At 47.3% G+C, this 24,079-nt stretch overlaps 10 protein-coding genes across 10 annotated transcripts; 2 read left to right on the top strand and 8 right to left on the bottom strand.

Moving 5' to 3' along the window:
* Positions 1 to 90: 90 nt before the first annotated feature.
* BDV27DRAFT_141525 (uncharacterized protein) lies at positions 91 to 1,565 on the top strand (the record flags this gene model as incomplete). Its single annotated transcript, XM_032069831.1, has 2 exons — positions 91 to 619; positions 676 to 1,565. 2 exons carry the CDS (start codon positions 91 to 93, stop codon positions 1,563 to 1,565), a joined length of 1,419 nt encoding a protein of 472 aa, XP_031932065.1.
* A 236-nt stretch (positions 1,566 to 1,801) lies between these two features.
* BDV27DRAFT_153443 (uncharacterized protein) lies at positions 1,802 to 2,250 on the bottom strand (the record flags this gene model as incomplete). The annotated part of the gene is made up of 2 exons (XM_032071783.1): positions 1,802 to 2,111; positions 2,165 to 2,250. The coding sequence occupies 2 exons, from the start codon at positions 2,248 to 2,250 to the stop codon at positions 1,802 to 1,804; spliced, it is 396 nt and encodes a 131-aa protein (XP_031932066.1).
* A 468-nt stretch (positions 2,251 to 2,718) lies between these two features.
* On the bottom strand, positions 2,719 to 5,565 carry BDV27DRAFT_166579 (uncharacterized protein; the record flags this gene model as incomplete). The annotated part of the gene is made up of 6 exons (XM_032074228.1): positions 2,719 to 3,570; positions 3,662 to 4,205; positions 4,237 to 4,393; positions 4,441 to 4,714; positions 4,749 to 4,954; positions 5,561 to 5,565. The coding sequence occupies 6 exons, from the start codon at positions 5,563 to 5,565 to the stop codon at positions 3,068 to 3,070; spliced, it is 1,689 nt and encodes a 562-aa protein (XP_031932067.1). The 3' UTR covers positions 2,719 to 3,067.
* A 1,142-nt stretch (positions 5,566 to 6,707) lies between these two features.
* Positions 6,708 to 7,830, bottom strand: BDV27DRAFT_24397 (uncharacterized protein). Its single transcript, XM_032076113.1, has 3 exons — positions 7,811 to 7,830; positions 7,454 to 7,602; positions 6,708 to 7,377 (listed from the first exon to the last, which is right to left on the bottom strand). Exons 2-3 carry the CDS (start codon positions 7,502 to 7,504, stop codon positions 6,883 to 6,885), a joined length of 546 nt encoding a protein of 181 aa, XP_031932068.1. The 5' UTR covers positions 7,505 to 7,602; positions 7,811 to 7,830; the 3' UTR covers positions 6,708 to 6,882.
* BDV27DRAFT_24412 (uncharacterized protein) lies at positions 7,617 to 8,118 on the bottom strand. Its single transcript, XM_032076115.1, has one exon. The coding sequence runs from the start codon at positions 7,987 to 7,989 to the stop codon at positions 7,729 to 7,731; it is 261 nt and encodes an 86-aa protein (XP_031932069.1). The 5' UTR covers positions 7,990 to 8,118; the 3' UTR covers positions 7,617 to 7,728.
* Positions 8,119 to 8,677: 559 nt separating this feature from the next.
* Positions 8,678 to 10,813, bottom strand: BDV27DRAFT_121486 (amino acid permease/ SLC12A domain-containing protein). Its single transcript, XM_032065375.1, has 2 exons — positions 10,071 to 10,813; positions 8,678 to 9,976 (listed from the first exon to the last, which is right to left on the bottom strand). The coding sequence occupies exons 1-2, from the start codon at positions 10,559 to 10,561 to the stop codon at positions 8,788 to 8,790; spliced, it is 1,680 nt and encodes a 559-aa protein (XP_031932070.1). The 5' UTR covers positions 10,562 to 10,813; the 3' UTR covers positions 8,678 to 8,787.
* Positions 10,814 to 14,754: 3,941 nt separating this feature from the next.
* On the bottom strand, positions 14,755 to 15,914 carry BDV27DRAFT_141528 (NAD(P)-dependent alcohol dehydrogenase; the record flags this gene model as incomplete). Its single annotated transcript, XM_032069832.1, has 2 exons — positions 14,755 to 14,826; positions 14,877 to 15,914. 2 exons carry the CDS (start codon positions 15,912 to 15,914, stop codon positions 14,755 to 14,757), a joined length of 1,110 nt encoding a protein of 369 aa, XP_031932071.1.
* Positions 15,915 to 16,572: 658 nt separating this feature from the next.
* Positions 16,573 to 18,120, bottom strand: BDV27DRAFT_166583 (uncharacterized protein). Its single transcript, XM_032074229.1, has one exon. It carries the CDS (start codon positions 18,082 to 18,084, stop codon positions 16,648 to 16,650), a length of 1,437 nt encoding a protein of 478 aa, XP_031932072.1. The 5' UTR covers positions 18,085 to 18,120; the 3' UTR covers positions 16,573 to 16,647.
* Positions 18,121 to 20,841: 2,721 nt separating this feature from the next.
* On the bottom strand, positions 20,842 to 21,738 carry BDV27DRAFT_121489 (uncharacterized protein; the record flags this gene model as incomplete). The annotated part of the gene is made up of 1 exon (XM_032065376.1): positions 20,842 to 21,738. A coding segment is annotated over exon 1 (371 nt), but the record flags the coding sequence as incomplete, so codon positions are not given.
* An 889-nt stretch (positions 21,739 to 22,627) lies between these two features.
* BDV27DRAFT_121490 (uncharacterized protein) lies at positions 22,628 to 24,027 on the top strand. Its single transcript, XM_032065377.1, has one exon. The coding sequence runs from the start codon at positions 22,800 to 22,802 to the stop codon at positions 23,820 to 23,822; it is 1,023 nt and encodes a 340-aa protein (XP_031932074.1). The 5' UTR covers positions 22,628 to 22,799; the 3' UTR covers positions 23,823 to 24,027.
* Positions 24,028 to 24,079: the final 52 nt, after the last annotated feature.

Consider the following 24,079-nt stretch of genomic DNA (forward strand, 5'->3'; position numbering starts at 1 on the left):
AACTGAGCATAGAGAAAAGTCTACATACACAACTTAGAACGTTTTTGATACGCCTTTAGTCACTTGGCTGCTTTCCCAGAAACGAGGACAATGATCGTCCCTACACCAGAGATGGCCACAACCCCAGAAATCGCCATCGTCGGCGGTGGCATCGTTGGTCTTGTCCTCGCTGCCGGACTCACTCGGAGAGGTGTCCAGGTCAAGCTTTATGAACAAGCGCGCAACTTTCGAGAGATTGGTGCCGGCATCGGATTCACAAAGAACACGGTGGGATGTATGGAAAAGATCAACCCGGCCGTCGTGACGGCTTTGCGCTCCGGTGGCGCTGTCAATGTTTCGTTGGACCAGCAGGATCCCAAGTCGTATCTGCGATGGATCGACGGCTACGGCCAGCAACGAGAGGACGATCCGATGTACCAAAAGCCGCTTTTAAAGCTTGACGCCGGCGTCAAAGGATGGGAGACGGTCCGCCGCGATCAGTTCTTGGAAGATCTTGTCAAAGTCATCCCTGAGGGGGTTGTTCATCTACGGAAGCGACTGGACACTATCGAGGACAACGAGGACGCGGACAAGGTCTACCTGAACTTCACTGATGGAACTAGAGCCGAAGCTGACGCTGGTAAGTTTTGAATGTTTTGTGGCTCGTAGTCCGGCTCGGCTGATAGTCACGTCCAGTCATCGCATGCGACGGCATTAAGTCCAGAGCACGACAGCTCCTACTTGGTCCGGAAAATCCTGCCTCTTATCCTCAGTACACACATAAGGTCGCTTACCGCGCGTTAATCCCCATGGACAAGGTCGTCGCAGCGATTGGCGAATACAAGACCTTTCGCCAGCATATGCACGTCGGTCCGAATGCACACCTTATCCATTACCCCGTCAACACGAACACAATAGGAGCCACCGTCGTGGTCTCGGACCCTAATGACTGGCCTCAAGACAAGCCTACGACGGCCCGTGCGTCTCGCAAGGAGGTTTCCGAAGCACTGACAGGCTGGTGTACTCCGGTCCGTAACCTTGTCGAACTGTTCCCGGAAGAGCTAGACCAGTGGGCACTCTTCGATCTGTTTGAGTATCCAGTACCCAAGTACAACAAGGGAAGAGTATGCTTGATGGGTGATGCGGCGCATGCGTCGAGCCCCCACCACGGTGCCGGAGCCTCTTTCGGAATCGAAGATGCACTTTGCATGTCTACATTGATGTCTGAGCTTATCATGGATCTCCGGGAGCATCGCACATCCAAGGCGACCGCATTGCGGACTGCATTCGAGACGTATGATAAGATCCGTCGGACAAGAACGCAATGGCTGGTCAACAGCAGTCGGCGCGTTTGCGACCTCTTCCAGCAACCAGAGTGGGCTAACCCTGACAAGCGGGTCAAGACCGAGTCCTGCTTCGAAGAGGTTAAGGATCGTTCGTTTAAGATTTGGCATTTCAACTCTGCTGATATGGTTGATGATACGATTCGCGAATATAGGGAAAGCATGAATTTGGCCACGAGCAAGATAAAGAGCGTTAATGGTAACGATGGAGTGAGCGTTGGTTATGGCACTAACAAGGTGTAAGCCTTTTTATTCACACAGTCATATCTTATATACAGATTCTAAGCAAGCCTATGATATCAAGACAAGGTTTGCATATCGTCCGATTAGTACGTGCAGAATATCAAAGACTAGTTAAAGTAATCCAAATCCAATTCTATAATATTGACAGTCAAGACAAAATACATGAATCACTCCACAAACAAGCCCCGACTCCCATAAATATAAGAAAATCGTCACATCTAATTACAAGTCAATACCTATTTCCCCTCCAACCACAAAGCTTTCACATCCCTCTTTACCCCTCTAGCCAAACCCTTGATTTCTTTCTTGAGCGCCTTCTTCTCCTCCTTGGAATATTGGCCATTCTTCTTGGCCTCTTTCACCTCACGAACATATCCCGTCAAGAGGCCTGAGGCGGTTTCCACTGCACATTTGGTGCACTGACGCTCATCGGCAATGTCATTGAGCGCCACGGTGAGTGCTTGCAAGATCTCCTTGGTTTGAGGCTGTTGAAGTTGATGATCCAGATGAGGAGTCTGAGAGGGCCCATGCACAGTACATGACGAGCTAGATCTTCCGTTAGAGCTTGTAGATATAACCATGTGGAGCCCTTGACTTACCCTTGCTTCTCGGAGTAGATAGACGAGCCCACTGAGACATGGGACTGAGACTTTGCGTCGCCCTGGAAAACGGTCTTTTGGGTCATTTTGCTTTGTTTAAGTGAAATTGTTTTGAAGCAATGAGAATTGATTATTGAGATTGCTCTGAGGGTTCTCGATGTGTTCTGATGAATTGTAAGAAGAATGTAGAGTAGGGCTGGGTTTATATGTAGCGACAAGTAGGAGATGGGTATGTCCGAAAGGAGTAAATATCCCGACCTCGGATATAAAGGCTCGGCCGAGGGATTCGGAGTTTCCTTTTGGTCAGCAACATGTCACTTTAGGCCTACCAAATATCAGAATTACACTGAGTATCTGTCAGAGTTGCATACTACTTAGGGTTTGCCTATGCTGACTCATAGTGGCTTATGATGCTCAATATTTGCCATCGGGGATAGCTCTCGGGCAATTCTACCGTTTTAGAGATGTTCAGTAATACGAGGCCCCTATTCGACGTCGTGAAGTGAAGTGCGTACTGGTGACGTATAAAGTTATTGTTGCTAATATAACATTCATGATCATATGTTCTAGCTAATGCTATTTATTGAAGCTATGGGGTTTCACCCTTGGGGGCCGATGAGAAGGCGCTAGAAATGCAGATTTTGTACAAATAAATGATATCGTTAAGAGTAAAGACTGATGCAGAATAGCCTCAGAAACCTATACCTGATGACAAAATTTCCAAATTACGCTGAAGTTCAAGCTCAAGCATCCTGGCAAGATTATTAACGGGCGCCATATGACTCAGGGCAGCATAAATGGCCTTGAACTGCGTCGCGAACTTTTGGTTCAACCCCTTGCATGAGCGAGAAAATTCGGCGCAGATGAATAGCGCGATCGGTGTGAATGGATGAACCTAATATTTCAATCAGAAATGCTTAAATACCCTTGAGGAACTAGTCTTGCCTTGAAGGACCCCATCTGGGACAACTTTTGTGCCTGGCTGAGGACCCTTTCCATCGCCATGGAAGCCTTGGCCTCAAAGCTTCCATACATGTCCTGGTACATTTCTGCAGCTTCAGACACCGAATTTAGGGCAGTGAAAAGAACTAAAACTGCGGCTTGCGCCAACATGTCGATAAAGATAAATGTGGGATCGGACGGCTCGAAGTCGGTGGCGGCGCTTGACAATGTCATCTGGATCTCTGGGCTCAATATGATGTCAAGTGCTCGATGGCGTGCAATACATTCCTGAGATGTGGGGTCTAGAATCCGTTCCACATTACATTGGTTTCTGTGTGAGAGGCAACGCGCGAGGATAGTGAGCATGACGATGGATTTTGCGTAGGGCGATAGCTGCTGATCGCTTTTTTTCGCCATGGCCGGGGCCAGATATTCGGTCGTAACAGTCTTTTGATTTTGGAATGCTGTCTCCGGGGCGGGTAGGCGTGTGAGGATCTATGTAGGTTAGTAATTCGTGAGCTACTTGGTTGCCTTTTTGGACGATAGAGCTGCCACTTGCCATTTGATCGTTCATGGCCAGCGGCAAGCCGTTGACGAGGTTCGCATAGCGATCGAGCGCATAGGCTGTCCAGAATGTCCTCCGTCTCTCCTCGATCTCGACCGAAGAAAGACTGGATGTCTGCCAAGTATTCGGGTTATCAATCTGATCAAGTTTCATAAGATGTACTAGATGGAAGCAGCGACCAGCGCTAATCCACCCCTTGCTGGGATTGCTCTTTAGAATCTCGTAGAGAACTAGAAGCAGCCGCGCCTGGACCACCTCGATGGGAAGAGCCTCGTTCGGCATGTTTTGCTCCCACACATCCAATAAGCAGCAGGTGTGAGTGTACAAGACTGGTAGGATGCCCTGGAACTGACTTCCCATTGACGCTGATAGTGTTCGCATGGCATATTGTAAGGTGGTAAAGGGCTCTCTTGCGTCTGACTCGTGGGTTGCCCGTGTATAGTACCGCTGCTGATGAACGATGGGAGCGAAAGGGTAAGCGCGATCGAAGAAAAGATCATCTCTATGGCCGACAGTTAGTCGATTTCTGCTTCGCTGAAAGTTTAACATATATTGAAACACTCACAGATCTGCGCGCTCTAGGGCTGACAGCTGAACGGGTAGGTGGATTGGCAGGAACTGCGGAGTCATTGCCTGGGAACCCAGCTCTAGTGGGCTTATGCTGGCGTCGATTGGACATGCAGACGACACTGATTTGGGTATATTGCTTGGTGGGGTTAGCGCTGGGGATATGTATGTAGACTCCGGGAAGGGTCCGATATGCTTGCACCATTCGCTATCCAATTCCAATGAAGGGATTGCCGATGGCCATTTGGGCAGTCCGATTGACTGCGCGTCTAAAAAGAAATTATCCGGTGAGCCCTGTGAATGTACGATGCTGCCTTGTTCAACGTCGCCAATATCGACATTTACTGATTGATCTGCCTCCAATACTTGCCGGGTAGGTGTTGAGCTTTCTCGCCTGGCCGGTTGGGCCTCGGAATTCTCATATAACTGGCGCTCGAGCGATGCTGTACTTTGCGTGATCAGATTAGCGAAAGGTTCTCTTAAGCAACTTCTCACACAAGTAAACCCCACCGATGCGCGATCTAAGAATATTGACATGACCCTTCCTCGGGCCTCGCGGCCTCCGCGCCGTATTCGTAACGCATGGTACACCCAGGTTGCGACAGGTGCCACATTGCGGCTGGCTCATATCGCACTTGAGTTTACGTGAACGACATTCTTCACAGGCGAGCCCTTTATTTTGACGGCGGCTCTTTGCCGGTTCGTGGGTGATGTTGCTCATCGGGACTTGTTGTTAGAGTAATGGTCCTTTCATTAGGGCTGAGTTCGACAGGGGTGCGAGCGGCTCAGCTCAATTTCATTCTAGAGAAGACCGGCGTACAGCGTAATCTCAGGGAACAACAATATATGCTGTGGTCTTTATTCTTCAAAGTCTATAAAATCTTATAAACGTAAGATAAGCGATCCCCGATCGAAAGGGTCACACAATTGCTTTCCCCAGTTAGAATCCCGTGCTGGTCATTGTGGGAAGAGACATGAGCCTTGATGTCTATACTGTCTAGAAGTGCGTACTAAAGACATTGAATAAAATTTCAAGTGCAGGGAAAAGGCCAATAATTCTATATCTATTCTTTCACTGCGGTGGTAGGGCATACAATCTCACTTAGAGGCTGAAGACAATGTAAGGGCCTGATTTTCAGGCCCTGGCTGCAGAGCGCCACGTGGGAACAGATTGCACCAGCCCTTCGGAAATTCCGAGATTAACTGAATCTACTCTGTATAATGTACTGAGTTATATACACTTGCAGGCTTGAATGTTTGTTAACATCATGATCCATATCGATACTGACTACAGAATCACCGTATCGAGAAAATGAACAAACCACATTGTGGCCTCCCCAGCACCAAGAACCTATTAAGCCCTATACGAGGACCCGATTACAATCATATGAGAATTACGTAGTCATCATCACCTGTTGGTAACTGGGTCCACTCCCTGACATGTCTGCCTAGTGCCAACATAAATGTATGGAACATCCCCATATTCACGCAAAGAGCTGAGTGGATCCGTTTCTCCGCATGGTCGGATAAGTAGCTTCGCCAAATACCAATCATAGCCATGTTCTGAACCAACCTTACGAACCACATCAGCACTACACCTTCTTGGTCAAAGCGCCTTGGCGGGGATTAATTTTTTCGCCTGTTTCTGACGAATGGGATGACTGGCGTCCAATACTCGCATACGCTGATTGCCGTATATAGGAAGGATTGACGATCTGTCAGCGCTAATTGACTCGGCATTGGGACGCTCCACTCCTGGGATTTGGGATGGTTTTATCCGCTGTCAAGACTCAAGAACGTATCATAATCATATTTACAATCATATTCTCTTGAGGTGTTCTGCTTCGGGTTCTGCAGAACTAACCTGTTGATGTGGTGGCAAAATAGATAAGGAGTTATTGAATGATAACCCACGCGATTAGAGCTAGCCAAGTCGATCGGAGAAGTCTACGGTACGTCTGCTTAGCGATAGCATGCATAAAGTCAAGGGTTCCATTTCAAGTAGTGGGTGGCCACCGTTGCACTGGATGTTTCCACTGATGCTTCTGCTTGAGGCAGAATTCTACTCCTGCGCTTGTTCGTTGACCCGTAGTTTGGGTCATATTGGTATAAAGTTCCGGACAAAAGCTTCGTACCGCTCACCTGATACTCCCCGAAAGCTTACAGTCGGTGCTGACCCTATGCAGGGATACACCTCGGGAGGTATTTTCATTCCTGAGTTCAATGTAGAACTTCAGGCACGAAACTGTATCTCGGTCATGGATAAAATGTCGATTCTTCCGTTTAGCCGTTAGAAGAAGATAGCACCGTCCGCTTGACATCGCAAACGTCCAATTCCCACCACTCTATCCCTTGTACATTCAGCAAGTTTGTTACCTTGATATCGCATTCGTCAGATTGTGCCGAGCGCATCAGACGAGGTTTCGCATACGAATTCCCAAACAGGAATCATACATGCCATAATCATATCAGCCATATGCCCCATCTAGGAAACACCTGTTAGCGTGCCATACTTTAATCAAACGTACCGAAAGCCATCCCCCACATAGTTATGGAGAACTCAACCGGTCTCTAGCCTGGCTGAGCCTCACATCATCGACAGCAGTCTCGATCCAGACCATTCATTTCCCTACCACAAGAGCTTCTACAGCTGTTTCCTCGGCGCCTCACTCCCCTTTCTCAGCAATGAGTTCTTCCTATTACCACACCCACCTCTAAACACTCCATCCCCATCAACCAAGCCCCGTAACTCCCCCACATCAGTCGTAGCAACAGCCACAGCCACAGCTTTAGTATTAACAAACTCCGCAGCAACTCTAACAAGCTCCACCAACTCCCCATCCCCAAGACGATTCACTAACAAAAGCGATTCATCCTCCAGGGTCCTCCAATCCCCAACAAGAAACACAAACTCATCCACAACAGTCCCCGTCGCATACTCACGCAAAAACCGAACTGCCTCATCCACCTCCCACCCCAGAAAGGGTGATTTAAATGAAGGATCAACAGGAGGATACGTCACATCGTCATGGGTGTATCTACATGGCGCGTCTCCGGTGTTTTCTATGAGTAGGAGCGTTGGGGGTGAGTTTATATCGATAGCTTGCGCGTAGGCTTTTGTGAGAATTGAGGTGAGGATCTGGGGTTTGTTTAGTTCGGATTATAAGCTGTGAGATAATTTGTAGGAGATTCATTTGGTGGGTTTTATTCCGTACTTGAGGTGGGATGTCGTGAAGACAGATTATTGGGATGAGGGATTCGCTCATTTTGGGTTTTTAGGTTCTTGGGTTCGTTTTGGTTCGTGTGTAGATAGTTGGGCGTTAGTTTTTGGTGTGCTGAGCACTGGGTTTTAGTAGGGACAGTCCTAGTTGGTGGGTTCTCTGCATATCAGTAAGTGAAGGCGTAACCGGTTGTATGGAGAGGGAAGGGAGAAAGACAGGTCAAGGTCAAGTAGGGTCAGGGTGGGGAGTAGAGTTCAGCCAAGCAAGACTTAAATTGGCGCCACATGGGGCAACCTCCACGCGGGAAAACGGGTAATAAAAGCAGGTTTAGGGCAAAGGAAAATTACATACGACAGGGTGACAGTTAGTGTGAAAGTATGAAACGCAACTACTTCCACGTGTCTTGGACTCCCCTTTGTGACCACTGACATGAGCTGAGCAGCGTTTCTTTTTAGGTAATATTGCCACTCAAACTCTAGGCAAACCTCCGATGTCAAAGAGCCATGGATGGTGGTGTGACACATTGGCATGTCGGACCAATCGAGCGAGCAATCTTGACGCGTTTGGGGGAGAACTTAGGGCACGCCAGCTGACACGGAACAAAGATATTCCTCCGGGTTTGGCGTCGCTCGACCCGTGCCATGAGAATGGCTAGACTGTTCTTGGTATAACCAGTGGTGGGCTGTGTTTGCGTATGTTTGTGTATCTCAATTTCACAGTCTTCGACCCCCGTTGGCCTTTCCTTTTTTTTTTTTGCTTTTTTCTTTTTTCTTCTTTTCTTTTTCCTTCATTTGTTGCATTTGGGAAACCGATGGTTGGAGTTCTTTGTCGCAATGGGCTCACTGAGAGAGTACCTAAAAAATTTTCGGTAAAAATTGCTCCAAGGCAGAAATGTTAAAATACACATGCGTGAATTCTTTATATATCTAGGTACTTTCTGTAGATAGGGCTTTCCTTCGTATACGGGCACCATTTGTCGCTGGTCGCGTTTTCGCACGGGTGTGGGCATAGACGTAGGGCATCAACGTGGGCATGGGCGTTAGCATACTGGAAATATTGGTCGACACCGGCTTACTGAATCTGTGGGCTTGTCGTACATCTAGATTGGCGTAGTATTCCTTGTCGCAGGGGGGTGGGTTTGGAAATCGGGGGCTGATGCTGCATTCAGGGCAAAGTGTACTGGTTCTCTTCCGGGGGAGGGCCGATATGGTTCGTAGAGGGGGGGGGGGGTATCTTTTCGTTAGCAATAGGGGCGCAAGGGTCGCAATGTGTCGCAATCGAAAGGGTTAGATAGGGCCACTGGTGGTGTGAATGACATAACCATCCACTTAGTTGTCGCGCTCGGGGTCAACTCTGTTCTTCTTCCGTCCAATACCAACTAAGCCGATCATCTCGGACCAGAAGCCCACTGGTGGGGTGGTTATGCTATTCTCATAGGCGTCGATCTCCGGTCGCTCCCAGACGAGGTCTACCTCGTGGGGTCGGACATAACGAGTCTTCTTGACGACCTTCCAGAAGATAAACAGGCAGGGTGCTACCAACTGCATCGTGTAGTTGGAGAAGAAGTTGGACACGCTCCATGGGGTGAAGGAGCTGTATCCGTAGAAGATGATCACGAGGGTGTGAACCGTTACGGCGATGTAGGCGCCATAGGGCTGGAACCAACCACAGTAGGGCATCTTCTTGCGGTCAACGCCTTGGGCCTTGCAGGCCCTGTAGTAGTTGATGAAGGTGACGGACATAATGAAATAATTGATCAGGCCACCACCGGTGACGAGATTGACGAACCAGGTAATGGCCTGCGCGGAGCCACTCCCGACCTGGAGGAAGGAGAGGAAGGGGAAAAGCATCACGACACAGAAGCAATAAATCGGCACGCCGGATTTGTTGCAGTAGCGTAAGATACGAGGAGCGCGGCCCTCCACAGCCAAACTGTAGAGGGATCGCGTTGCGCAATAGGTATACGTATTGCCGGCGGAAAAGATGGAGGTGAAGATCAAGGCGTTGACGATGTGCGGAAGCACACTGATGCCGAGATTCTCCATGGCAATCACGTACGGCGAGGCTGCTGCTGTGCTGCTGTCACCATCACCAAAGTAGATATTGACAAGAGCCGGGTCATTGTAGGCGACCACAATCCCCACAGCGAGTGAGCCGATAACAAAGAAGATACAGAATCGATAATAAACAGTCTTAAAGGCCGATTTGATGTAAACGCTTGGGCGCTGAGCCTCGGCGGACACCATAGAGATGTACTCAGGACCGACGACACAGAAGCTCGCGCTCCAGAGAGCGGCAAGAAACCCTTCAAAACGACCCAGATCGCCCTTGGTATGAAACTCAGCGAATGGACCAGGGTTATTGAAGTGGCGAAACCCATAGGCGTCGTGCTGGGGATTACCGCCGACCATTGTAACAAAGGTAAAGGCGAAGAGGATAAAAATCAGAACCAGCTTGCCTCCGGATAGCCAGAATTCTGCCTCTCCGTAGAATTTGACCGCAAGGATGTTCAGAGAGCTATATAGATTCGTCTGTCAGTTTACAATTTCAACAAAGACCCCACTCGTTGTGGTGTGGTAGTCCATCAAAAGGCTAGATCAGATATCCTTACGCGTAGCAAATAATAACAGCGGCACAGATTCCTGCCGTAGGGCCAGGTTCCGTCACACTTGGGTTCCAGAAGGACATGACCATACTGAGTGCCGTGATCTCAAATGGAATCAGGAAAGCTTCATAGAAGAAGAAATTCCAACCGGCAAGGAATCCAAGAGCATCATCCACCCAGTAGCCAGCAAGACGGATAAAGCCTCCGGACACCGGCATATACGTATTCATTTCGGCGATCGAGTTATTCACCAGTCCAAGGATGCAAGAATAAAGTGTGTAAGCAATAAACAGGCTGCCAGGGCCACCCTTGGCGAGGCCGCCGCCAATGCTAATGAACAGGGCCGTGCCGATCGAGCCACCGGCAGCGATGAGCTGGATTTGACGGTTACCGAGCCGGCGATGCAGGGTTCCCATGCTCTCCCCGACATGAATACTACCGCCCTCTCCCGAGGTGGAAGGTTCAAGCTGGGTGGTTTTCTCCTCATTCAGCCCCATATTGGCGGTTGCAATGCCAATAGAGAGTGGAAGATGTGAAGTTTTAAAAAGTACTCGGAGCGAAACCCGGGCAGATTAGCTCAAAAGATAAGAAAAAAGAGATAAGATAGAAGCAGGAAAGAGAATTGGCATAGGGTATTTGATTGCGATGAGACAAGAGGGAGGGAGAGCATAATAAATGCTGTATGAGAGCAACAAAGAAAGGGAAGTTGACTTGACACTCTCACGGCGTGCCCTATCCAACTGGTGTCGTACAGAAGAAGAATTCTTGTCCACAGGGTGGGCGATGCTGCGATATTTAATCTTAACACGACGCTAGGCAGGCCTCTTTTTATTTTATTTTGTTTTATTTTTATTTTTATTTTTCCGGGTCCTGCAGCTAAGCAATGACGCTGCGTATGCAGTTTACCGGTCGTATCTAAGGAAGGTTATCTTGGCCATTGACCGATCTCTCAAGCCAAGCCCTAAGGCCGACCACCCCCAACCGCTCCACGACCTCCCCTCTCATGCGATGCATGTTACATTTCAATCTCGGCGTACACCTAATGTTCACAATTCTAGTAACTGGTCACACCCCTACAATGAGCCAGGGATCCGTGAACGCCCAGCATGCGCAATAATATACGGCAACCGTAGCCTAGCCAGTCAAAGCCGTTGACTGCCCGGTGGCCAAGCCACTTATCGTGTCTGAGAGCCGAACGATCCAAAGTTCGAGGGTTAGCGTCTAACAAAGAATTACTGCTGGTTATCTTGAACCGCCAAAGGGACCCAGCCAATGGCAATATTATGATAAAAGATTTCTATCCTACCTTCGACAGGCCAAATAGCCTCGGGTAGGTGATACTCGCCTGTATCTATCCCTACACACACGCTACTGAGAGAGAATAGGTAATAGGTAATAGGGATGGGGCTTCCTCTCTCAGACTTTTAATTTATTAAATTGCGGCAAAAGACGGAGTTCCTGGTAGTATAATTAACCCGAGAAAGGTAACCCGTGCCAGGGGCCGGTAAACTGGATACAGACACTTTTGTGGTTGGACACTAAGAAAGCAACGTAATTTTTGGGAAGTTGAAATATGGACCCATATTATGTTGTCCAATAGGATTGTGGTTGATTTAGTGGTAATGGACACTAACAATACGAAGGTGTGGGGAAGAAAGCAAAAGGCAAAAAAAAGAAAAAGAAAAACATACAACAGAAGGGATTCGCTGGTGGTCACCCACCCAACTACTAACCTTCCGGCGTGTGGCTTAAGTACGGCTGAGCGGACGGGAAGCCCTGTTTTCCACACCCTATGGTCGTATGTACTAGTGTTTTACTTGCATAAATTTATATACAACTTATAAAAGAAGAGAAATCAATGCTTTTGGCTCACAGTATCAGTGAAGACTGCAACACCAATTGGTTTATTCCAAACTATATTATCTACCCATTTCACAAAGACCTATCGAGAAATAAATATACTAATATTATATATATAGCTTCTTGGTTATCTTTAACTTAGAAGCTGTTATAGTTTCTACTGTGAAAGTCAAAATAAAGACATATTATAAGCCATGTCCCAGAATATATATATATATATATCAGAGATAGGAGATAACCTAAATCCTATCTATTCGCCTCAAGCTTTCAACAAACTACCTACACGCCCAGTAAAGCCCCGGATTAGGATAACAGACCCAGTGGAGTTACTCATAACTCTCGATGCGCGATAAACAACCATCCTACTTGAGGCTACTGGCAAAATCACCCGTCGAGAGTCTGTTTTCGCCTCTCTAATCCGAACACTACGAAAAGCCATTACCTGATTGGGATAAATGATCCCTGCGAGAAGATAGCGGATATTGACAGGATCCCGAAACTTAAGCTTATTATAGTCATCCGATACATTATCTTGGGTTTAGAGTAGACTAATCATGTATGGCACACTGGGCGGGACCTAGGCGTGGCCTTGTGGCGTCGTAGGTTCCTGGTACTTTCTACCGTTCAACCTTCGTAATTCCCGCACAATTTAAGTTCTGTCAGTGCCACCCTGCCATAAGCATCCTATGTCCTACTGAAACAAAATGTAGCGATGCGTCGTTGGTCACTTAAGGACTATATGACCAAACACAGGCCATCAATCCAGATCGAGCACGTATACACTGCCCGGAATGACCATTTGGGAGCACATTTAACGGGCCCTGTTGATAATCTCAAAGAGTAGCTGTGGAAAGTTTACTTGGGACCCCCTGTACCAGTCCTTCCGCTTATCAAAGATTGACGAGAGAAATTAGATACAACTCTCGTCGTCAGTTGTATAGATATCTATACTATCGAAGCAAGCTCCTTTAACACACCTGGCATCAGTCATAAGGTTCTTATCGAAAGCCGTAATCTCCGCTACCGAAAGACCATATATCGATAGTAGGAATACCAGATAGTTCTATAAGTTATTGTTGCCTAACAAATCTCTCACTCTACTCCGGCATATCATGGTGCTATTCGAACTGCCAACACGGCTACCAAGGTACGGTACATTTGTGGCTACGTATACAGCTTCAGAAATCAACACCTCTTTACCCATACTCAAACTTTGCATATTCATTTCATATCTCCGCTCTCCGGAGCTCACCCTGGCTTTTCTCGCCATTGGTGCCCAAAATTGATATGAAACCAAATCTTGGGGTTTTCTATACCAGCTAGCGGAATTATTATCCTAGAATAACTCTGTAGGATCTTTCCCCTCTACTGACATTTTTGCCTCGGCTCAATATAGTTCCCAAATTAAATACCACTAGTAGAGCAACGTAGATCTAGCATTAAAGAGCTTTGGTTATCAGAATCTTTTGTACATATTGAACTATTCAAGGCACAGGCGCATGTAAAAAGCGATGATGGGGAGCGGGGATAGGTACGAATCGGAACGGACTGACGGACCAAATCTGTCCTCTATGTTCCGTGATTTAATCGTACCCCTCAATTTACTTGTACAATAAAGTTGCAAAGGCCTAATATTAACGGCTTTGTAACAAGAATCCACAGCGTGTTTGACCTCGACCATCTCTTGACCCCATTGAAATATGCTTTAAGTTACCCCGCTGCCCAGTCTTCTCCACCTGCCAAATGAGCTACCGTGGATCATCATGAGATAAAATTCCCATTCTACCCTACAGAGTGTACCTAATGTCTCCGCACATATGTAATCAATATTCAATAATCGAGATAGTCGAGTTGCTAAGGCCTTCCACACTCGGATCATAATTCGAATGGTGATATCATTCCAAGTCGGTATCTTCCGGCTAGACACGTACTTGGCTGCCATGAGCTTCGCTGTGCAGAACACCCTCCCCAACAACCGGTGGTTGCCTTACTAGCTATATTACCAAGATTTGTCCAGCTCACGCACACAGGTCACGTCCTCGTCCATATGTGCTTCGGAGCCCATCTCCACAAATGCCTCTCCACTCGTCTGGGCTGACGCAGGTGTCTCCGATGTTTGCGTAATCCTACCTGGACAGAGAAACAACGGATGATTTTGGCTTTTGGAGAGTGCTTTGACTGAATGAGATTAGGAAAGTGCAATATAAGACCGTTGTAACTGACTGAGGAGGGGTTTAACCAGAGTAAAGGCCTTCAGGTGCACCAAATACGCAACCTTTGCATATGCACTAGATCAGGCCTAGGCTGTTGCAGCGTTCATCGAAAGCCTCAAGAAGCTAGATCATTTTAAACACTTAGCAAGCACACCGCTGCTGATTTATTTCGAAGTGCTCACTTTACACAAAGAGAGATTAGTCGGATTGGATATGCCAATGCGCTCATTGCCCTAAGGCACTGGAAAGGAAACCCCCCCCCCTCCTTCCCTCCTCTCGCTGGAGTTGATAACATCTACTCATTGAGCGGTGACTCGGGTGAAGAGCTCACTCTGAGCCTGGAGCCGTGACTTACAATACCTCTAGACGCTGTCGCAAAGGCGACCGTTGGTGTAAGTACCCCAGCTCAATGGTTTCGGACATGGCCCGGCAAGGGAGTGAGTTTTATCAGTTTTGGCACAGCATGAGGTTCAATAATGGGGTTGGTCGTGAGAAAAATGTCTGGTTTGGTCCATAAGCGAACTACGGAGTTGCACTTCAGGAGTTGTCTGAGGACGTTTGATAAATGGAAAACGTGAGCTATCTGTACGTAAATATACTGAAGCTGCATGCACTGGTTAAATGGACGGCTCCGCGACACAGATCACCAGTTTCCCCCTTGCATGCTTGCTAGCCATAACACGAAATGCCTATTTTCCACCTTAGTCCGACAATATGTCTTGTAAAGGTCATGACCTACCTGAACAGCATCCTCAAACGGCCATGTAACTCCGATCAAGACACCCAATTCACCCGCCTCACATAGCTTTCTTAGCCTTTCAAGTTTGGCCGTACTAACTATAGCTGTAACCTGTCTATACCCCCGATCTATCCCGCCTGCCCAGACAGGCAGAAATCTATTCATACCCATTTTTAGCAGGCATGCAAGCATGCCCAAATAAGTATAGGATTCGAGCACCGGTCCAACCGATGTATACATGTGATCCACGCCAGGTTTCAAAATTGCAGGCGATGAATACCACAGATCTTGAGATCCAAGGGCATCGATGATCTTGTCGAATGGCTCTTCTCCATATACCTCTGTGGCAGTAGTGATAGACATGTCACCCGAATTGTTGTACGACACGACATCATTGCAACCGAGCGTTTTCGCCACATCAAAAGAAGCAGCAGAGCACTTACCTACAATGCGCCCCTCCTCAGCGATAGCATGAGAAACAAGCTGCGTAACAAGGTGTCCGATTCCCCCGCAAGGAGCATTAATGAGCACCCGACCACCGGGTTGGATATCCGCTGCATCTATGAGGGTTAGAGCAGTTGTGCCCGAAACGGGTAATGCCGCAGACTGTGCGAATGAAATATTGGCTGGTTTGCGAGCTATGCAATTCACGTCCACGACGAGATATTCTGCTAAGGCCCCGGCACCTTTTAGATGTTGCCCGACAGGAATGGACCCAAAGACGGGCGTTCCGGGCGGGAAGTATCGGTGCTCATTGTCTGGGCTGGGGGCAACTGGAACTTCTTTGCCGGTTGAGATGATCAGTCCAGAGAAGTCTGTTTCTGCAATGCAAGGCTTGGCTCGGAAGATGAATGGGACGAAGTTCATCATTATGGTTGTGCCGGGGTGTAGGGACACGTGTGTTATGCGGATGAGTACATCAGTGTTGGTGCTCAAGGTGGAAATGGGTTGCTGTTGGGATAGTTGCAGGACTCGTTCAGCAGAGCCTGCGTGAGTGAACGTCCATGCTTTCATTGAGTTGGGGAGTGAATATGCCATATGTAGAGATATTGTAGCAATAACATGTCCAAAATACCCCCAAACCGTAAAAGCTGGGGTGTCCTTCACCCAAAGGGGTGACGGCCTGCCCCAAGATGTGCCTTTGTACCTATAACGGAGACGGAAGCGCTCCGCTCCTTCAACATCCAATTCAAAAAAGTAGTACAGTAACATATTCAAAGAGAGAGCAAAACGCTATCCTACACGTACAACCCGCTACTACCTTTCCCGGGCGCCGAGAGGGGGGTATCGGGTCGATTATTTGTAAACGGAGCTGATTTAGAGCTATAAGTTGCGGCGAGGAAGTTTAAAAACAAGCTGTCCGTGAAAGGGATTATGGATGTTCTATGTGCAACTCGCGGCAATATTGGTCATGCTAAGTGAATTTTTACAGGTAATCATGGGCCTTGGGTGGGGGTGTCGGGAAAATTTTAAGGTAGAAGTGGAGGCCCAACGAGAGCGAGTATCCTTCTTTCAACGTCCCAATTTTCTGGTGTGTTTGTTACGAAATTCTACCCATCTATCCGACCAACAAGACGGGGTGAAATGACACCACAACTTAAAGGAAAGGACCAGAGCCCAGCCGCAATTCAGTTGGGGGGAGTGATTTTGCTTGCTGGCATTCTCTATTTAGAGTTGGAAGTAGCACACGCATCTTATAGATTCAGGAGTCTATTTCTGACCTAGGGTAACACAATTTCAGTTAATCAGGGCACCTAGCCATAGATCTGGTCTAAGCCACTTGCCATCCCTCCGCTATCAGATCATCCAGGTGAACGCTAAGGCAGTTGGTTCCATCGGAGAGGTGGAAGAAGCCAGTAACTCCGCCACTTTCGCACTCGACGATTGGTGCCCCACAAATCCCGTCTGATATCGTGGAGTTGATTGCCCCAAATACGGCATTGACCGATAACGCTTTCCATCGCTCGAAGGGAATTGCGGGATAGCCGTCAGGACGGACTGGCGCCGTGAAATACTTGCCATATACCATCAGGCTCACTAGGCCAGAGCTCATACCATCCACCTCACTCCATGAACCCGCCTCTATCATGTCACCCGGCATAAGGCTCCGTGGCGGCTCTGCTTGGAAGTTGCATTCATTGGTGAAGCTTGCTGAGGCCGCAGGGGTCAGCTTAACGAACGCAATATCCAATTCTGGGCGCGTATCTGAAACTGTGCCAATCATGTCTTCGCCAATCCTTGGATGATGTACTTCATTAGAGAGCAGGAATCCGTGGTGCGCGACCGTGACCACCTCCTCCCCACGCACATTACGAAGTTTCACTCCTAATGTTGTCGCAGAATCCACTGACCCATAACGGGAGCCTGGAGAACTCAAGCCACTCTCGACTCTGCACCCTGGCGTTAGGCATACCCGCCGAAGATAGTTAGAATCGTCTTGAGGTAGGGAATCCAGGCTGTTCATATACTGAGCAGGGTCAATGAAACGAGCTCGCGTCTGGCTTCGCATTTTATGGTAGAATGGTCCCTCTGCGTGGTGGTATAATGTAGTGCGACCTGCAACAATTCCAGGTAATGATTGCGGCTCATAGATTCGGCCATCGCCATAGCGTAGCTCCACGATGGTCCAATTCGGCAGATACAAAATTGCTCGTATATTTGCAAAGGGCTCCAGAGCTGTGAGGAGAGTGATATTCTGTTCCTTTGTCGGAAATGCCATCTTGGGCCAGGCTAGGGTCGGACACGGGTCCTCGATTCGCGGATTCGGATAACGGGTTTCGGGAATAGCTTCGGTGGGACATGTCCCGGTTCCAACAAATATGACCGGCATACATGCGAGAGTCAGAGGGATTGGTCGAGGGGGACTGGAAGTCTCGATCCACATAAACCAACCCGACTGGCCGAAGTTACCATCGCCGAATTTCTTGTAAATCCACTGCAATTCCTTGCGATTTGGCGTACGGAATTTGCGATTCCCTGCGTCCCACAGCGTGAATGGGGCTGTGTCGTTACTATGTCGTGCACCCCAACTTCCGGGATTTTGCCATCGGTTGACATCAGGATGAGCATGAGAGAGTGTTAGGTCGCGGTACTGTATGTTTTCTTGCGAGCAAAAGGAAGCGACCGGAGCATTTGTAAAGATATCGGTATAGGGTGAACTTCTTTGGATCTGCTGAACTTGCGGTGATAGCCGGATAGAAGTTGCCATGGCTTAGTGATAATCTGGAGTATACAAGTATCGAGAAGTAAGAGTTGAGTGGTGGAAAATGTTATCTTGGAATTGAAGTTGAAGGTACGGTAAATAGTGTTGCTGGCCCCATATTTGGCGGGCGCGATCATGGCGCACCTCCACCAAGTACGGAGGATCATAGCGGCTACTCCGCAACAACGGGTTCTTATCGATTTCTGCCAGCAGAAATCCTATAATAATTCTAAGTATTTAATTTTTCTGTACTTATACCTAGGAAGCCAGTGTAACTACTAGAAAATCTATATATTATATACATTTCTATATAAAATCTACTTTTTAAAAGAGAAGATTACTGGGAAATAACTGCATATTACATGTGTAATAGAGTATATTAGAACTACAATTAATTTTACATACAATAGCCCCTGACTGTAGACACGGTAGAAATCTAGCCTAGACACTGTGGCCCCTAAAACCTAGGCAACTTCACCCCTAAAATTTAGGCATAGTGGCCCTAAATTTACCTTTATCAAAAGGCGGTAAATTAACGGGAACTTTCTTATAATATACAATACATCTATATTATACTTATATTTATCTATTTAATATTTCTATTTATAAATTATTAGAAACTATACTTTTATCAGTAATTTATATAAGGAGCTATATAAAATATCTATATTTTAAGTCTATTTTATAGAATATTCTATATTAAGAGAGTTAGTAATACAATATATTACTAGGCGGTAGGTGGACTTAGTAAGAAGAGCCGTTGTTGCGGAGTGGCCGCTATGATCCTCCGTAACCAAGCCTAAACGTCTATATCCTAAACCTAATTTGCGCGGTAAGTTCACCTGGCCCCACCCATACGAGAGAGGACAACCTTGGGTTCGCAGCTCGTCACTACTCGATTATTCCTCGTGGAACAATAGAGACATCTTGTCATCCTCCGGCAACACGGCTTATGAGTTGCTGCTATTGTGATGATTCAAGTCTGTTTCCTTCAAAATTTTCCGTACTGTCGAAGCCTATTTGGTCCTGGCAGAGATCTGCTTTTTATGTTTTAGAATGGAGCTACCAAGAGGCATCTTTGACTGCTATGACTTTGGGTATCCAACTGTCACTTAGGAAGAACATGCGATGCGGTTTGTGGAAGAGGCCTGTGCCACGATCACTCTAGATGTACAGGACAAGGTAAGCCCGGAAATATGTTAGACGAAAGTCTTGTCCGAACTGACCGCGTGTGTAAGCACCGAGCGATGATCCATCTATAGTCTCTTCCAGTGCGTATGCCCACACTGTGAAATGAGGGCTAGGATCTGGAGGGAATGGCATAAGCCCGCGATTGCGTATGCTAGCTATTGAGTAATATTGAAGTTGTCTATTTAAACTAAGATATCCCTTGAGTGAAGCGTGCTTTACACACTTCCTAAGTGTCCACTTTACTGTGACACGAGCCAAATCTTCGATAAAAGAGTGCATTCCGCAGCGAATGCTGAGACTGGAGAGAAGAGAGAAGGGAGCAGTGCTGAGCTGAAGTGCCCGCCTTAATGTCCTTGTGTCTCTGCCAATCAGACCGCTCAAAACAACCACTCTATCTACATGTAGTTTCCGAGTGTCACAGTATAAGAAAGTCTCTTCCTTTGATTGACACAGTAATGCAGACTGTGGACCGTAAGCAATGATCTGGTGGCCCTATACCATAATTAGAGCTCGCTAGATCGAGGTTTGATTGTGACACAACGTCGAAGTCCTTAAGGTAGAGACTGTGTCCAGTCAGCCTGCTAGGCAAGCTCTCATACCCATACCCAGCTAATTAGGCCCTTCAAGGATTGTGTCTGTTTTGTGACTAATAGTCATTATTGTCTAAGGTTATCATTCTATAAGACTTTCTCCGTCAAGCAGCAAGTACTCGGGTCTATTCTCTGCTTTTACCATCGTGCGCAACCATCTCATAGAGGCTCTGATTGAATTTAGAATACAGGCCACGGTCATTAATGACTGATTTACTCTAAACCAGCCTGTTGACATGAAACCGAGTAACCACTAGTCAGTATCTCATAAGAGATAATATTTTCACATCCTGAAGAATACAAAGAGCGGCTTCAAACCGTCCTTTCACGTGTTGGTGCGTACGATTTGCTTTCCAAACCATTACATCTTCTCCAACTCAGATAATGATAATATCGTCTTATCACGATAACAACCGCTTACTTCTATGGTCAATGCACACACGTTGATTTTGTTAATGTTTATCAACACCGAATGAATGCACCGCTTATTAAACATCGAAAGGTATGTAGGTACGATGTATTACTGCTGCACAAAAGACCGCATTTCTATCTACGCTAGTGAGGTTAATTTGTTATTTCTCATACAGGCCATACTTCAACGCTTAGTCTCTATCAAAATTCCGGTGACACTGGCCGATATCTTAGCCCATAGTTACTTACAAATACCACTGATTTTACATATCAGCGTGTGATGCTGAGATATGTGCGTTGCGCATAGAACACCGCTAACAGCGCCTCTTAAAGCTGACCTGAAATATAACCAAGCATTACGATATCTACTATTCTAGGAGCGTTCCCATTAAATGATAATTACTTGCTAATAGGCATTATAGGGTCGAAGACAGACTAAGCAGAATAGGGCAATATTTACAATAGAAATATATTTCCAGCCCATTAATACATCCTACATTGACCTTGGAACTTCGACGAGATGAATAAGATCAACATATTAGCCACGCCATTCACTAGATATAATGTCTAGCGCCTCAGCAGTAGTTTAAAACGGTTCATTCAAGAGAACTGGTTAAGATCAAGCACTCATTTTGGAGGCGGGAGGATACAACGGGTAAGATAACGTTCTGACGGTGACGACCTGGACGTACATAGGAAGACCGACTCGACGATGGGAATAAACAGGGCCGAAGGGGATGATAACAGAAGACGAGGCTTATCGTGGGACATATTAAACATCCCACAACAGACAGTTTTCTCTTCCTTTCCCTTCCCCAGTCTTGATACCTTCGTTTAATGCACAGGATTTCCACCGTTTCCTTTTGGCTTGTAACAATATCTCTCATCCGCCACACGAAGAGTTCCATCACCTTTTTCTCCACTGCAAGGCAGATCACGCCTCTTTTCTCTAGGCATTTTCCAGTGGACATCTACCACAAGAAATATTGATCAATTTCTGGCCAATAAGCCCGTGGGCGTGGATCCTTTCCACGGATATGATGCCCCAGGCCCTCCACAGTAGTGGTCCATCGTGGAGAATAAAATGATAGCCAATTCAATTTACTTTTAAGTGGCGAAATACCTCATAAGTTCGGCTACGGGAGAGCTCTTGGAATTATGCTTGTTTGCATCGAAGCGAGCCACTCTTTTCTGCACCTCTTCGTTGGTCAGAATCTTCGAGGAGATAACCAAGACCAGACCAGATGGTTGGTTGTAACGGCAATGGTGAATCTATTTTCCCTGATCAGCTCGCATCAGGTTCAGTTCAGGTACCAAGGAAAAGCAAATTGGGGGCCAGGACGAGCGGGAAGAAGGGTATACAGAGCGATCGGGTGAAGAATAGAGGGCGTTCAGGTGAAGGAGCCTGAAAGGGCTGAAGAGTAAAGCGGCAAGGGCACTAAAACAACGAATTCAAAAAATAAAAAAATAAAAACATACAACAGGAGGGATTCGCTGGTGGTCACCCACCCAACTACTAACCTCCCGGCGTGTGGCTTAAGTACGGCTGAGCGGACGGGAAGCCCTGTTCTCCACACCCTATGGTCGTATGTGATCATTGTTTCGCACTAAAGCTATGAAATATGGCTTGGCTAGTAGCTAAGGAGAGGGACGATTTGCAACTTTTTGACATGGTCCGATAGAATCATTGAGGCTATTTCACAATGCACGTTTCTGTCATTTAGCCACATATTGACAGTGCTCTTCTTAAACAGCCGCCTATTAGTTCCGTGGCAGCGAGTCTCATGTCCCCTCGCGTTTCTTTTTACGACCGGCGCTTCATCCAAGGAGTCTGCGATCAGTTAGCTATCTTGGTTACATACAACTTAGTATGATGGCTAGAATTCACTCCAGATCGGCGAGACATGGCCGTAAGGTCAGAGGGTATCTGTAGTGCAAATGAGGTGCATGGACTATTAACACTAGATAGAAGGGCCAGGCCTATCGAGTACGTATTCTCAATAGTTAGATAGTACGAGTTGAGCTGGTCCTAATACTAGAATATAGCTATTAATGACAATTGTAATTGATTACAAAGAACTAACCTAAGCATGTAAATAAGTATTCATATTGTGAGGGTGTACGGCCCAGGCAAACACGCTCCCATCTCCCAACTAGGCCAAAAGGTCAGATAATTCTGAGTTAACGATTCAGAATACCCTGATAGTATACCGCTGTTACACTTATAAATCATTAGTTCCTGTATACTATAGTATTACTTATACAAATCTACATATCCATGTGTCTAATATTATTGTTCCGCTAGTATTCTGCTAGCTATAAATTAAAAATCCCATTTTCTATGGAATAGGTGGCGGGAACACGCCAACTCACTAGTACATGCGCTATATAAAGACCGGACTAGTCGTGGATTGGGGCTGAGAAGTGCGGCGCGGGTATTTATCGAAGATCATAAAGGCCAAAGCCCCACTTCACTCTTCTTGTAACAAAGAGTCAACCGTCAAGTCAACAAGTCAAGGAGCAAAAACCATGCCGTCGTTATTGGATCTCCCCCTCGAGCTTCGGGAACTCATCATCGAGCTGGTTCTGAAGGACCAGCGCATACCGCCCGCAGCACCATCCCAATCCAACCGAGGGAGTTTCCGTGACATGGGGTACCGGGCATGGCGCCAGATCATCTACTACGAGCGACGACAAAGCCACTGTCCCTACAACGCGAGTGGCCTCATCCGGACCAACCACCAGCTCTCAGAGGAGACACTGGCAACCCTGCACCGCATCTCATCCTCTCCATACGTTCTAGACTTATCGGTCCTCAATGATGTCGGGCTGTACCCCACCTGGCTGTCTGTGCCACGACTCACGCACCGTGTCTCGACGCTACATGTCAACGTCCGCCTCTTTGGCCATATTCTCTCGCGCGACTCCGCGCGCTCCCAAGTTGGGGACGGTGGTCATCTAGGATTCCAATGGAGCTTCTACGCCTTGCTGGAGCGGTTCCTCCGGTATGGGCCCGTGGATGAAAAGACGAGCCGAGGAAAAGATCCCACGTACGTCCACCGGGATGTGACCGTGAAGACGCTAGTGCTCGACTTCCAGTCCGCAGAACCAGAGCTCTCCTTTCCCCCGGACGAAGTCGACTATCGCTGGTGGTGGGGACGCCATCATAGGATGGATCCTCTTCCTGGAACCGAGACTGGAGTCACTTTTGAGTTGTCTGATTATAAGACCCGACCCGAATGGTTCGCAAAATACCTATTAGGGTATATCTATGGCCTTCTCGCGATGGGTTACCACACGGCAGAATATGGCAAGATCCTCTACGAGCGGATTGGAACTATCAAGGTTCTCGTGAATGGGGAGCCGAACGCGGAGATTGATCTTGCCGGTCCATTGGCACGCCGGCACTTCACTGATACGCGAGATGTATTAGGTTATGTCTATACAGAGAGCGAACTGGCAGCATATCGGGAGTGGAAGAAGGAGACCTTAGCACGCAGGGAACAGCTGGGATTCCGGGTGGTGTGGCTGCATGATCCCGAATTCGCGTAAGCATTCGTGAGAAATATCCCAATGTATCAATGTACTTAAGCAAATGGTGAAACATGCATAGCCATTGTGTCATTTAACGCAGCTTCAGCTATTTATAGGCAGTGGGATTCACGCATAGACTTAACTTCAATTGATCTAGAGGCTGCTCCCTCCCTGCCCATACTTCCCAGTCCGCTCCCATGCGCGTCTTGTAGGTGGGCCGTCGCCCTCTACAGAAGATGGTTAAGAACGAAGCCGGATTTCTGTTGAGATTTCAT

The sequence above is a fragment of the Aspergillus caelatus genome, assembly GCF_009193585.1.
Source record: "Aspergillus caelatus strain CBS 763.97 unplaced genomic scaffold BDV27scaffold_16, whole genome shotgun sequence".
Lineage (NCBI taxonomy): Eukaryota > Fungi > Ascomycota > Eurotiomycetes > Eurotiales > Aspergillaceae > Aspergillus > Aspergillus caelatus.

Bases quoted from the DNA above. Each gene is read 5' to 3' on its own strand.
- BDV27DRAFT_121490 (XM_032065377.1), top strand. From the start codon at position 22,800: ATGCCGTCGTTATTGGATCTCCCCCTCGAGCTTCGGGAACTCATCATC.
- BDV27DRAFT_121486 (XM_032065375.1), bottom strand. From the start codon at position 10,561: ATGGGGCTGAATGAGGAGAAAACCACCCAGCTTGAACCTTCCACCTCG. The intron at 9,977-10,070 runs GTAAGGATATCT...GAATCTATATAG, and splicing joins GCTGTTATTATTTGCTACGC to CTCTCTGAACATCCTTGCGG.
- BDV27DRAFT_24397 (XM_032076113.1), bottom strand. From the start codon at position 7,504: ATGAGCGAATCCCTCATCCCAATAATCTGTCTTCACGACATCCCACCT. The intron at 7,378-7,453 runs GTACGGAATAAA...AACAAACCCCAG, and splicing joins TTCACGACATCCCACCTCAA to ATCCTCACCTCAATTCTCAC.
- BDV27DRAFT_166583 (XM_032074229.1), bottom strand. From the start codon at position 18,084: ATGGCAACTTCTATCCGGCTATCACCGCAAGTTCAGCAGATCCAAAGA.
- BDV27DRAFT_24412 (XM_032076115.1), bottom strand. From the start codon at position 7,989: ATGCCAATGTGTCACACCACCATCCATGGCTCTTTGACATCGGAGGTT.